At 37.1% G+C, this 15,125-nt stretch overlaps 1 protein-coding gene across 1 annotated transcript in view; it reads right to left on the bottom strand.

Annotated features, from left to right (window-relative positions):
* PFDN1 (prefoldin subunit 1) overlaps positions 1–14,848 on the bottom strand; it is a 67,281-nt gene extending 52,433 nt beyond the window's left edge. The window contains exons 1-2 of the mRNA XM_082725461.1: positions 14,715–14,848; positions 11,942–12,108 (exon numbers count right to left, since the gene is read on the bottom strand). Coding sequence (XP_082581587.1) covers positions 11,942–12,108; positions 14,715–14,747 — 200 coding nt within the window. The 5' untranslated portion in view covers positions 14,748–14,848. The remainder of the gene's footprint in view (positions 1–11,941; positions 12,109–14,714) is intronic.
* Positions 14,849–15,125: the final 277 nt, after the last annotated feature.

Genomic DNA, 15,125 nt, shown 5'->3' with positions numbered 1-15,125 from the left:
TCTATCCCAAAAAGAGAGATAAAGAATTTTCCAGAATAGAAGGAAAGATAAGGAGTTTCCTGGACACACAAAAGTTAAAGGAATTTCTCTCTCTCTCTCTCTCTCTCTCTCTCTCTCAAATAAATAAAAATTAAAAAAAAAAAGATAAACCTTTAGCCAGACTCGTTTTTTAAAAAGGTAAATAAATAAGTAAATAAGAGAGAGAAAAGACTTAAAATCAGAAATGAAAGAGGAGAAGTAACAACTGACTCTAAAGAAAGACAAAGGATTATAAGAGAATGATATGAAAAATTATAAGCCAACAAATTCGACAACCTAGAAGAAAAGGATAAACTCCTAGAAACATATAACCTCCCAAAACTGTATCAGGAAGAAACAAAAAATTTGAACAGACCAATTACCAGCAATGAAATTGAATCAAAAAATCAAAAAAATCCCAACAAACAAAAGTCCATGACCGGAGAACTTCATAGGTGAATTCTTCCCAACATTTAAAGAAGAATCTATTCCAAAAAACAGAAAAGGGAGGGAAACTTTCAAATTCATTCTGGGACCAGCATTACCCCCATACCAAAACTAGATAAAGAAACTATAAAAAAAGGGAATTACAGGCCACCATCTCCCATGAACATCAATCCAAAAATCCTCAATAAAATATTAGCAAATCAAATCCAATAATAATTTTTTAAAAATCAGTCACCATGATCAAGTCCGATTTATTCCCAGGATGCCAAGAGTGGCTCAATATTTGCAAATCACTGTGATACATCACATTAACAATAAAAGAAAGGATAAGAACCACATGATCATTCGATATATGTAGAAAAAGCACCTGACGAAGGATGAAACACAGTCACAGGGCACCTGGGTGGCTCAGTCATTAAGCATCTGCCTTCGGCTCCGGTCATGATTCCACGGATCCTGAGACTGAGCCCTACATCGGGCTCCCTGCTCAACAACCTGTGTCCATTAATGGATGGACAAAGAAAATGTAGTATATATACACAACACTATTCATCCTTAAATCCTTGCGTATCTCAGTTGGTTATGCATCTGACCCTTGATTTCAGCTCAGGTCATGGTTTCATGGGTCGTGAGATCCCATCAGGTGTGGAGTTTGCTTAAGATTCCTTCCCTCTCCCTCTGCCCTTCCCCCTACAAAGCATTAGTTGTGTGCATGTGCTAGCTCACTCTCTCCCTCTAAAAGAAACAAATAACAAAAGGTTGGGGACAAGTTGGAGACAACCTAAAAGAACCAATGTCAAAGTGGAACTATTTGAGCAACAAAATAACATAGTTTCAGATTATAATCCAGAAATAGAGCACCCAGACCTGCCATACCTTAGGCAAAAGAAATCTGCAGAATACAGTACGCTCAAATCTAACTCTGAGAGATGCTGCTACATCTTAGTACTATACTATGTTCCCCTCATCAACTACTATATCCCTATATACACCCCCTTCCTTTTCTCTTCCAGGACCAGTATTTAAGCATTATGGAAGGCTATCTACTAAGCAATCTCTACCCAAAGTCCCTCCAAGAACTCATTTATTTTCAAGGCTTCAACTCAGCTAATGGCCCGCAAAATAAAATCACTCCCATCACCTGCACTATCTCTGCATCATCTGTCATTTCTAATTTTATGTTCCACATCTCAAGCTCAACATATCCCAAATTAAACTCCTTTTACCTACCCATACCAACATTCCCTAAAAGCAGTTTCCCCATTTCAACTTCGGCTATCACCAACACTTGTCGACTCACCTAAGTCTCAAACCTGCAAATATCTATCTTCCTTGTACCTTCTATATTCCCAATATATCACCGACTCATCATTTTCTTTCATACTGATTCTTTTCCTCTCCATCCACTTCTACCACCTTAACTTATGCCCTTATCATTACACTCCTGAATTGTATCAATAGCTTCCTCTGTATTCCCTGATTAAACTCTCCCTAATTCATCCTACATATATTAGCAACAGTTTTCATGTAGCTAGCCCTCCACTATTGGTCACAGTAAAGATACCTGCTGATGATTTTAGTAGACACTACTGGTTGGCTACCCAATATCCATTCTTCTTCTTTGTTGATAGAACCCAAATTTTGTTCAAAGACCCTCAACTGCCCCAAGTGACTCAGGGAAGTGAATCCCGGGGTGAATCTTGATTGGTCTTACCTAATCATGGCAGTCCCATCCCCCAAAATTTAAGCCCAAGCACGTGGTTCAGTTCTTGTCAAGAAATGTGAGAGGTGGCCCTTTTGAAGATTTCTGGGAAAGATTTCTTTGCTCCTACAAATGTGACATAGAAAACATGGTACTTTCTACCTCCAGAAGTTGTCACATCTGAATGAGGTATTTGGAACTCCTACAGCCAACTTAAAGATAAAGCTGGCAAGCACAAAGAGGGCAGAAGCAAGAGTAAAGAAGTAAAACTGCAGGTCAGCATTGGAAGCCTGATACACACAACACTGATAAATCTCAGAAGCATTGGGCTCAATGAAAGAAACCATGCAAAGAAGTACATTCTATAATGATTATCCACAAACACACAAACACACATTCCATATGAAGTTCTAAAATATGCAAAACTAATCTACATTGATATAAATCAGATTATCAACTGGCTAGAGAACTTAGGGGAGGGAAGAAATGACTTGGGAGAAGAAGGAATTTTTGACAAAAATATTCTATTATGACTGGAGTGATAGAGTTGTCAAAATTCATCTAACTGTATTCTTAAAAATGAGTATATCTTACTATATATATTGTATTTCAATAAAGTTTACTTAAGAAAAATGGATAATTAGTACTATGGTATGCCAGATGGTTATGCATGCTATAGAGAAAAATAGACAACAAAGGAGAGTACAAGAGGCAAGAGGCTGGGGGTCAAAGTAAGTGCACAATTTTAAATAAATGGTTACACAGGACTTTCTAATAAAGGCCTCAAGGAAGAGAAAGGTGTACAGGAGACATATCAAAGAAGGCAATGCCAGATAGAGATCAGCAACTGCAGAGCCCTTCTTTTTCAGTAATAATCATCTGAAGTTTCTGACTACAGTGATCAAACATGTTTTGAAAGGATCACTCTGGGCATTCAGTTGAGAACACCTATAAAGTGGTAAGGATGAAAGTAGGGAGTCCAGATAGGAAGCTCTGCAATATGATGGTAGCTGAGATCAGGGCAGTGGTAAATAGAAATGTTCAGGTTCTGGACCAAAGTTAAAGAGTCTTTGCTAATGGACTGAGTGTCAGATTGAAAGAGGAGTCAAGGATGACTATAAGATGTGCAAGGACCGAAAGCCATCTACTGAAATGAAGAAGACTGTAGGGAGGAACTGGTTTACTCGTGAATGTGAGAATTTTATTTTGGTCAAGTTAATTTTAAGATGCTTATTAGACCATCAAATGGAGAATAAAGGAGGCAGGTGGATATACAAGTTTGGAGTTCAGGGAAGGGGTCTAAGCTAAAGATAAAAATCTGGGAGTTGGGGCGCCTGGGTGGCTCAGTGGTTAAGCCGCTGCCTTCGGCTCAGGTCATGATCTCAGGGTCCTGGGATCGAGTCCCACATCGGGCTCTCTGCTCAGCAGGGAGCCTGCTTCCTCCTCTCTCTCTCTCTGCCTGCCTCTCTGCCTACTTGTGATTTCTCTCTGTCAAATAAATAAATAAAATCTTTAAAAAAAAAAAAAAAAAAAAAATCTGGGAGTTGCCAGCATATAAAAATGCACTTAAAGAGATAAGCCTCGATGAGATCACTAAGAGACTGAGTATAGACAAGAGAAAAGAAATTTAAAAAGCTGAGCCTAAGTGCAATCTAAAATTTGGAAATGGGGTGGGGGGGCGGTGCGCCTGGGTGGCTCAGTCATTAAGTCTGTCTTCAGCTCAGGTCATTATCCCAGGGTCCTGGGATGGAGCCAAGCATCAAGTCCAGCATGAGGCTCCCTGTTCAGCAGGAAGCCTTCTTCTCCCTCTTCCACTCCCCCTGCCTTTATTCCTGCTCTCACTGTCTCTCTCTCTCTGTCAAAATAAATAAATAAAATCTTTTTAAAAAAATTTGGAAATGGGAAAGAAAAAGAAACAGTAAAGGAGAATGAGAAGGAATGGCCGGTAAAATAAAAGGAAAACCAAGAGGTGATATCCTAGAAGCCAAAGGAAGAAAAGGCTTCAACAAGAGAAGCAAGACCATCGGGAATAAATGCTACTGATAGGTCAAATTAAATGAGGACTGAGAATTCACTGGAATTATTAGAGAACTAATGTCCCTTCAGGAACCCAGGTCCATGTAAATATCTCTTCTTCTAGATGAGTAACTCACACACTGCTAGGTTCAATTTGTACTAATTAGAAATCACTGTGTATTTTTAAATCAAACTATCACTCCTAAAATGGAAGCAGTAGTATGTTTATCTATTTTAAACATGATGTTTATTTTTGGTCACTATTTGGTATTCTAAGTATTCTGGTAAATAATCACCTCTGCTGTTTACCACTTTTATTCTAGCCTCATCAAACCCCAAACATATCCACATATAATCATCAAGATTTGCTACAACTTTTTCCAAGATGTGATCTTTATTTTACTAGAAGGTTAAAATGTAACACCGAAATATAACCATTGGATATTAAAAATTACTATCCAGTGAGTACTGAAGGACATAAACAGAACAGAAGACTCCTGGTACAAAAGCAGAAAGTCAGAGGAATATAAATATATTTTGCCACAAATGCAAGACTCCGTCAAACACACAAACAGGATGTATACTGTGATTCAAATCTCTTTTACCTTGAGCCAAACAATGTAAAAGGCTCAGTTTAGGGCAGTCATGCTCTTATTTAAAGATACAGTTTTAATACCGAACTCTTGCTGCTGTGCAAATTTTGATATGAGAACATTTTAAGTCCTCTTCAAAACCAGGGGAACAGTGTCTTCCAAATAATCTGGTCCATTTCAAGGTAGCTGAACTTCCTCAAAACAAGAGATAGTAATTAGAGTTCCTGGCTGGTACAATAAGTGAACATTCCCTCAGACATGTCTATTCGAACTTAAATGCTAAAAATAAATTGAGCATACATTCTTCACAAAACCACATGCACTAATGGTGCATGCAACAAACTGCAATCCTAATCATTCCTTCTGGGCAAAGGGTATTTGTAGCTCACAGCAATTCTTGATACAAGGAATTAGAAAGAATACTAAGAAGTTACTATCAAGTGTGTGTTCACATACACGGACTGACTTTCATCTTCTAGGTCAATATTTTTTCTGAGCTCTTTTTGGATGTTTCAGTAAGCAAATTATGTTCCTTGACACAACCATTTCAGTCCTCTCTCAAAAAGATTAGATAGCAAGTTGTTCCTAAATTTGCCATTATGAGGTAAGTGGCAGCTAAAATCAGAAAATTCTTGGTACAGCTTAAAACTGATCGATTGTTTTTCATTTCAGAGAAATCCAGCTGAAGTCAGTTGCAGCAAACAATTCCCCAAGGACAGAGTAAAGTTCAAGGTTAATGCTACCTTAATTTTTATTTACATAGGAACAAGGTAATGGTACTTTTCACCCTTCCCTCAGTTTACTAAATCAATCCTTATCACCAACTGGAATGGACTGTAGTATCCTCTTGTGTTGCTGAGTAATTGCTACTTTCAAGCAACAAAAGCAGGTCTTGTTTAATCCTTTGCCAGTTTAAAAAAAAAAAAAAAGTCAGTCCTTTTGATGTCAGGAAATGCAAAAGCCAAGTCCTCCAAGTAACCAAATGAATCAATTACATTTACATTTTTAAATCATGTTCCAGACTAAAATAAGTAACCCTACAAGGACACATTAAATAAAAATTTTATTTTAGCATGCTTGTACATCCCAAGTAAGTATAACAGACTTCTTTTCCTTTTTTACAATAAACTCCTAATTAGCACAACAATTTTTGAAACTAATTTCCTGTGTTTCAGTGAGACAGCCTGGATTCTGGAGAACATGGGAGGGGAAGAAGGGAAAGAATTATTAAAAATACTCCTCTAAAAAAAAAAAAAAAAACCAACATTGCTATGTAATTCCTACGCAAATGTTTATTAACTTCCCCTGGCACAAAAACAGTGATGTCATTCTACATAGCCATACAGCAGTTATAATCAACACTTGAGTTTTTAAATCATTGACAACTTAAGGAAATTAAGAATATTACTCCAAAATCGCCTCTCCCTAGAGTACCACATCTGTGAAAGAGAAGAGTGTGCCCATCTGGGGTCATATACATACTCAGCATCAACAAGACTGAAGTCATTTTTCCCTGTACAACAGCAAAGTTGTTTTTTTTTTTCCCTTAAAGAACTCTGAGCAATGTAAGTCAGGACTTTAAATGGCTCTGTATAAAAACACAAAAAGGGTGGGTCACATTCTATTAGTAAAAGCAGTTCAACATTGAGAACTCCTCCTCCTTTAAAATGAAATCTAAAAAAACAAAATAATTTTCAAAGGTAATTAGAACTCTTCATAGTTATCTTTGCTTCATTTTTTTCTAAAATACAGATTACTACCTTTAAAGAGTATACAAAGAGCTGATAAATTTGTATCTGCAGTGTGCTCTCACAACAAAAGTAATGTGCACTTTTTTCTTACAGCAAGCACTAAATAAAATATCCAAACTCAATTCCAGTAAGAACACCACCTAACAATTTTTACTATAACATCAACAATATTTACTGCACCAAGATTTGTGGTTTATTTCCTAATCTAGTACAACTATTTTGTCAGCTTTAAAATTACCCCAAATTGACTGGAATACCAACTCTACAGCTACACGAAATCATAAAATTGTTGCAAAACTTGAGGTGCCGTGATTATGTCCCTTTCTATTAATATTTAACATAACGAAACACAGAAAAAGCAAATATTTCAACTTGGCTTCAGATTACAGGTCAACATCCAAACTAACAATTAAAATCACAACAAAAGCAACACAATATTCTAAACAAAGGGCATTTCAAACAAGCTGTCATGGAGACTTCAGATTACCACATCCTAAATAGTTGAAAAGTTGTTCAACTGTTTAGATTTTTGTTGCTGATGCTAATTTGTTACCTATCAGGAATATATCTACTATTTTTACTTTCTACCTGTGCCACATTTATCTTAGGTTTTACATTTCTGGATCTTTCAACCATTGGAGATCAACCATCGGATTACTTCAACAAGTAGAAATAGCAACACCGCTCCCAAACAGCAATTTCTGCATTGCTAGACACTTATCTAGTTGGTAGATTTATACCATTGTTCATTCTTAGTTCCTTAAATGTAAAAAATACCCACAGAATGGTGGCATACCCCTAAATTGGTTTAAATATGGTACAAAGTTATTTTTAGTTAGGTTCAAGTTTTAAAAAGGCACTAATCATTCTTCTCAAAGGCTAATCTACTCAAGTTCCTCCCATATTAAAAAAATTAAAAGCTTAATTTGTCCCTTTTGGAAAAAAGTTTATGTAATGCTCTAGTAAAAGGACATTAAAATTACAGAATAATAAACCTGACATCAGGGTCAGGATCATACCTACTGTTAATAAAATTAAGTCTGACATTTATTCTAATTATGGTCCTTTCAAATACCAGCATGGTTAAATGTCCTTTACATGCACTTTCAAATATAATTCTTATTTTTAAAAAACACTCTTATTTTCTAGTGTGCAAAGTAAAAAGGAAGAAAACCCCCATAAACCATTATAAACTGGTTCTTATTCCGGAAAAAAAAAAAGAAGATATAAGAAACATTCATGTAGTATTTGAGGACTATGTCTAGTCCCTCCTTGCATGCTAGAAAGATGCAAAGACAAACACTTGCAACTATTCAGACAGATCATTCCACAGTTGTAACTTTCATCATAGTTCTCAAAGCAGTATGGTGAGGTCAGCTCACAAACAGCTTAAGTAGCCAAACTAGAAATTGGTGGTAGTAGTATCAGGCTACATAACAGCCTCTCCAAAGAATATGAAGTAAGAGAACTAAAATGTGCTGGAAACACGCCAAGTGACTTGATGGACTATAGCTTTGAGCAATGAATACGCAGAGCTTATAGTATGTAGCAATTCAGGCCTTGTTTAAAACGAAAATTAGCCATATATACGAGGTATTTAACACTACCAAATTTCTCCATACTTGTGATTTGAAAGACATCTAGGCTGGCAAGATTTGATAAACTAAATACATACTCTGTAAAGAAAAATCTGACTTCTATCATATATGAAAATGAGAAAGGTAAAAGAAATACTATTATATTCATATTATTCTGCATAGAATAGCCTTTATTCTTTAAGGATTATACTGCCCTCTGCATAATTCTAAAGGCTTAGGTTCTTCTATTCTGTCAATTCTGAATGAACATCTCTGCAAGTGGCTGGCATTTAGAATTAGTCAACTTTCTCAGTAGATTTAATAAAGAATTAATCCTGTACAATCAACGAACATAATTTTGATCAAAAACAACTCCTCTGACCTTAATCAAAATACATTACTTTTACAACTTCACCTCTGCTGGAACATTTTAAAACAGAAGAAAGTCTAATTCTTAATTGTCCAACTTTCCAAACATATTTTCTTTCTGAAGAAATAAAAGAAAATGCAGTTATTTTAGGCAAGAGAAAGAATCCTATTCATTTCAAATCAAGACACATTTAACACCTATTTTGTGCCAGACATTATGGTGAGAACTGAGGAAACAAACATTAAATCTGTATGTGGTCTCACAGAGCTGATGATCTAGTTGAGGAAAATGACCCACTTAGAAATCAATCATCTCTCTCTCTCTCTGCTGTACTAGTCACAGGAACAAAAGCTCTTGTATCACCCAGAAAAGTGTGAATAAGTCCGCCATGGAGGACAGAAAAAATCTTCAGAGAAGCTGAGCTATGTCTCGAAGCCTAAGAATTTCACAAAAGAAAAGGAATACTTCAGGCCAAGGACAGAACGAGCAAAAGAAAGCACAAAAACGTGTGTGACAAAACCCTGTAACAAAAGCAGGGACAACCATTTCTGGAACGTGTGCTACTTACTACTCTTCTACCTTCACCCATGACAGCCATTACTAATCAACTAAAACATGTTTAAAGCCCATATGAAACTCAAACTCCTTCTCAACAGATAACCCAAAATCAACGCAAGAAGTTAAGTCCATGACATGAAATTTATGTGCTATTCTGAGCGTGGGAACAGAAGGTGGCAGGACCTGAGGGTAGGGGGATACATTAAGGAGAGATTATGAATGAACATGAATGCTAGGATAATAAGTACAGATTTTATCCTATGGACAACCGATCAAAGAATTTTATGAAAAATACAGATGTGATCAATTCTGGCAGAAGTATGAAGACTGTATCTGGACAGACAGAATAAAGACAGAAAGAACAATTAAGATACTATTGCAATAATCCAGGCAAGATATGATGAGGCCTGAATTTCAGTGATGGCACAAATCTACTGTAGATTCTGAAACAAAAACGGAGTGTTTGGGCTTTTATAATTCATGGTTTTAAAACAAACGCTTGAGGGGTGCCTGAGTGGCTCAGTGGTTAAACCCTCTGCCTTAGGCTCAGTTCATGATCTCAGGGTCCTGGGATCGAGCCCCGCATCGGGCTCTCTGCTTGGCAGGGAGCCTACTCCTTCCCCCTTCTCCGCCTGCCTTTCTGCCTACTTGTGATCTTTGTCTGTCAAATAAATAAATAAAATCCTTAACCAAAAAAAAAAAAAAACCCGCTTGAGAAAAATTAGTATTCTAATTAGAATTCTCAAATAATACTCAAAAAGGAAGGGACAAATTAAAATTAAGATAAAGACTGGAACTAAAGTAGTGAATCACAATGATACTCAAGATTACTCAAGACTATAAATTCAGAAATAGTTATTTCAGGTTTAGCATCAAGAAGAACATCCATCTTCATGACCAGACTAATACTTAGACTAATACTCAGCAAGTCTTTTCTTCCGGAGGGCACTAATACTCTAGCCAAACAACAAACACTATTCACCTTAAATGCCCCTTAAATGCAGGGTCTAATTTGCACCCCAGTGGGATGCAAAAAGCATAAAAGTCAAATTGAAAGCCAAAGTTTGAAACTATGTAGGTTCTACTTTATCCAAACATTTAAAACTATGTATTTCTTTTACATGAAATAAATCTTCCAGAAATACTACTTCTGCTGTTGTACTGTTAAGGAATCATATCCTAGCCTTTTAATTCTAGACTTCTTCGCATGGAACACAACCTATTTGTAGCACTTAGGGCGGTATGCAAAAAAACCAACTACCCTAGCACTTCTGCACAATGTTTAGTAAATTATTTTGATTAAAACTAACAACTTCATTATAGCTCAAAAGGCCAAAGACAGTCAAAAAAGTTTTTCTATTTTTGGAAAAAGAGATTCTTTAACTGTTGCAAAGGCTAATGCTGTGACATGAAATCCAGGTGCAACATGTTAACAAACATGCTGGAAAAGCAAGCATAACTGTTTTAACACCTAAGGGTATTCACATTAAGGATAAAATTACCCTGTAGTGAATGCCAACAATGCACCTCATACTACATAGATAGTCAAGGGTTCTACTTTGTTACCATTCCAGCTCTTTCATGTCCCAGTAAGCAAACCCTCAAAGTGGGACTCTCTTCTCTAAAAATAAGCTAAAATGAAAAATATGAACTACAAAGATAAAATTTATTTGTGATATATTGTTTATCGTGAGAAAACAAATCACATTAAGTTTATCATAATCTATCTCTTTTCCAGAAAGAAATGGAGTAGCTAGTCATGAGCAGGGCCCACTTCTCATGATGTCATTCCAAAGCCATTACTAAATGTTACACATGTTATGCTTCCTTCAAATCAATCACAAAACAAGTCATCCTAAGACTGAGGTCAAATTCCATTCAACTAAAAGATCTCCAAACTTGAAGTAACGGTCCACTTACTAAATAATATTCAAATACCAAATTCCAGAAAAACCCTCTTGTACCTCCCCCACTTAAAACAAACAAACAAACAAAAAAATCAGTCTTCCCCTTTTAGCTCATTGTAATGGAATGTGACCTGTAGTTAGGGGCTTTTCCATTCCTTATTTGCTGCTTAGAAAAGGCAAAGCAGATTTACTCTCCCTCACAAGGGTATTATATTTCTTAAAAGAAAAAAAATTGCAGTGTGGGTGGTTAATGATAATAACAACTAGAACAAGCAAAAGGTAAATTGGTTTACTTGATTTCTCATGTATGATAGGATGAGGTTTTGTTTTTTTTAGGATGAGTTTATTTAAATAATAAATTAATCTATTTTTATTTTACAACAATAGTCAAGCATGTAAAAGATGAAGGATTTGTATGACTCCTAATAAACCAGATAGGATAGGGGAAGTTAAAACTACAACTACTTAAATAAATCTGCACACACAAAATTACTATAAACATCTTTTCATGACAAATCATATTTTTGTCATTAAAGTTACACACTTAAGTACCTACCTGATCATAGAGAGAAGAACAGGAAAATATTTAAGAAACATATTTCAAAGTCTAAAATTAAACACATCGGGGCGCCTGGGTGGCTCAGTGGTTTGGGCTGCTGCCTTTGGCTCGGGTCATGATCTCAGGGTCTTGGGATCGAGCCCCGCATCGGGCTCCCTGCTCCGCAGGAAGCCTGCTTCCCTCTCTCTCTCTCTCTGCCTGCCTCTCTGCCTACTTGTGATCTCCGTCTTTCAAATAAATAAATAAAATTTAAAAAAAAAATAAAAATAAAAAAAAATAAAATTAAACACATCTACCTGGGGTTCAGCTAGCATTTTTTAAAAGGAGGTATTGACTAGATGATCCTTACAACTATTATGATACTTTAACCCAAGTTTTGAAATGAACAAATTCTAGACAAAAACCCTCCCACAATAAGTCCCTTAAGGATATATTTTACTTACATTCTTCCTACACCTTCATACATGTTAGTCTCATCTACCAAAGTCATAATCTCTGTATCTGTAAGATGTGCATGCTTTTTCGTTCTGTTTAGCTGTTCAATCTGTATGTCTGCAAGCTTCACCTTCTGTTGAGTGTCAATTACTTTGGCTTGAAGTTCTGTGAAGGCCTAATAAAAACAAGTGATTGATTTAGTGGGTGAAACATGTACAGGAAACACAAGTCAAATCCAAACACATGAAAATAAAGCATGCTAACCAGAGACAAAGCTGTTTTACCGACACAAACATCACTAAAAGTCAATATAATTGTAAACAATCAAGACACCATACTAAATAATGAACTTAACCTGTTCTCAAAAGATGCAGTCTACTTGAAGCAGAACAAAAGCATATTAAATATATGAAAAAGCAGGTACCCAAGGAGTAATAAAAAACAATAAATGGAAGAGTCAGAGTATGAAACCCAGAGATTCAAAACAAGAACCACAAATGTAAGACTCACTTCATTTGTGTTACATGACTAGGTTTCAAAACACTTTCCCACATTTGTTTGAAATACAAGGGAATACTAATATGAGAACATTAAGGAATATAATAATATCTCATTTACTCTTCTCAATAGTCCTATGAGTTAGGGATGGCAGTTTCAACATCACTCTTTACAAGTTAAAGTAACTAAATTTGTTAAAGAGATAAAAGTGGCTTGCACAGGGTTGAACAACTATTAGATGGAAAGGCAGGTACTTCTATCCATTTTTTCCGCCCCCCTAGTTCAGGATGTTTCTATTCTACTGCCTACAGTAAATTCAGACTACAAATATTTTTTGAGAAAAAGATAAACAAACAAACAAAATTCAAAGCATTGGGAGAACTGTATCATGATCTTCATATCCACATACCAAGCCAAATTTGACCCTTAAGTGCCCTCACGTGCACTTAAACAGTTTTTGGATACTCTCGTTTAAGTGCCTGGAATGACTTTCAGATGCTGTCAAATTTATGCCTTAATAATATTTGTGACAGCAATACATAGCAAAGGCTACTAAACATTTTTCTGACTTTGTTCTCCCCTACTAGTAGGTTTCCGAAACTGATTTGGGAAAGCAGGTGCCTGAAATTTCCTATTAGTCTCCAACAACAACAAGAACAACAAAAGATCTTATAAAGATATTAGAAGATAAAACCTTTAAACAAGAAGTTTCTTTTTTAATTTAATTAGCTGTCAAAACTACCCAATTTAAGTTTCTAATCATTTTCTTAGTTTGCATTCATTGTCCAGGGGTTTCTTAATAACAAATTCAAATACTGGGAGGTAAGACCATTCACAGCTGTATTTTATTGTTAGCTCTTTCACTAAACCCTGACTTACATCACAACTCTTAACAGGAAAAAAAAAAAAAAAAAAAGAAAAAGAAAAAGGGAAATTTTTAGAATTGGTTAAGAATTCTTTTTTTTTTTTTTTTTTAATTCATTTATTTGACAGAGAGAACACAAGGAGGCAGAGAGGCAGGCAGAGAGAGAGGGAGAAGCAGGCTCCCCGCGGAGCAGAGTCCCATGCGGGGCTCCATCCCAGGACCCTGAGACCATGACCTGAGCTAAAGGCAGTGGTTTAACCCACTGAGCCACCCAGGCACCCCTAGAATTGGCTAAGAATTCTTAAATTGTTTTGCATGTAAAATTACCTTACCTGTACACACTTTGCTAAGGAAGCTGGTATAGTACTCAAGCTGAGATATTGCAGCATTAGAAAACATCACCTTAAAGACTAAATTTACAAGTTTCAAAAGAAGACAAAGAGCAAGTTACACATAAATATATCCTCAGGGCAATAACAAATAGCTTCATTTATTAGGAGCAACAACTCGCTCAGCTATCCTATTTCATAAGCAAAGCTTGACCAGAAATATTAAGGCATAAATTTGCTCTTCTGAAGAACCTAAACTAATAATCAAAAGGTGCGGAGAAAGTAGAGAATAGTGGTTTCTAGCTCCAACTTTTGACTAAATCTTCTCTGGAACTCAGTTTCCTTTTCTAGAAAAAGTACAGGTTTAAAGTAGATGAAGTCCAGGATCCTTACCCTGACAACCCTTAGATGGCGAATACGTTTTTGACTGACAGCACATTTGTAAGCAACTGTTTGAAGAGAGAAGTCCAATTCCTCCTGATACCGATTTTATTTGGAAAATTTTACGGACCTGTTTGGGTTTTTTTTCTGACAATCCTTCAAGAAAAGGAGAACGGCGTGGGGGGCCTAGGGCTGGGAGTTAAAGCCCTGATACTAACACTGCTATGAAACTATCTTTGAACTTCATGTAGATACTGCGACCTTTCAAAGAACGGAATCGAGAAAGTGGTGTAAAAACACAGAGTGGACTTGGGAATTTTTAAAGCAAATGAGGATTTAGAATTACAGACGCCTCAGCTCAGGCAAGCGGTCCGCAGGGGCTCGAATATGAAACTCATACTTCAGGTCTATGAAACTGAAGCTTCTACACAACGAAACGGCTCTGGAGCTCGGAACGAGAAGACAGAGCAGCTATTGCCCCGCCAGACTTAACCACACCAGCCCAACCGGCTCTTACCCAGAAAGAGTTGCTCGCCCCCCACGCCAACCTAAGGAGACCTGGTCCCGCCTCAGGACTCTGGGAAATCACTCCCCAGTTCCCTGGGGCCTCTTGCCTTCCTCAGGACCCCAGTCCCATTCGATATTCTTATCCACAATCCCCTTAGCTTCCCAAAGAGAAGCCTGTGGCGGCTCAGGACCCTCTTTTACCTTTTTTAACTCCAGATCCACGGGAGCCGCCATCTTGGTTCACTCGGTGCGCCTGCGCAGTAGGATAAAACCAGAAAGAGGTGGAGGAGGGGCGCGCCTTGGCGGTTCGACTTCCCCCTTCCTTCTGCGCCTGCGCACGAGTCGAGCTAGCTGGGTTTCTGGAAGTATTACAGATACAGATTACGTCTTCCTCACGTGATCTATCAGGCTTGGCAAGCAGATTCTCAAAGTGGTTTTAAGCGCTTTGACAAATAGCTTTGTTAGTGCCGGGTGAATAGAGTTGAATGTGCATGGGGCCCAAACCTCTTCAGGTGGTCATTACTTCAGCTGGTCCCTGTGCTCTCGGGGAAGTAGAAGAATCAGCCTCAGCTTCAGGCTTGCCAGTATGGAGAAGTCCAGCAGTTTTGGTAC

Source organism: Mustela nivalis, assembly GCF_964662115.1.
Source record: "Mustela nivalis genome assembly, chromosome: 3".
Taxonomy (NCBI): domain Eukaryota; kingdom Metazoa; phylum Chordata; class Mammalia; order Carnivora; family Mustelidae; genus Mustela; species Mustela nivalis.
The sequence above is the reverse complement of the archived record's forward strand: the minus strand, read 5'-3'. Positions and strand labels throughout refer to the sequence as shown.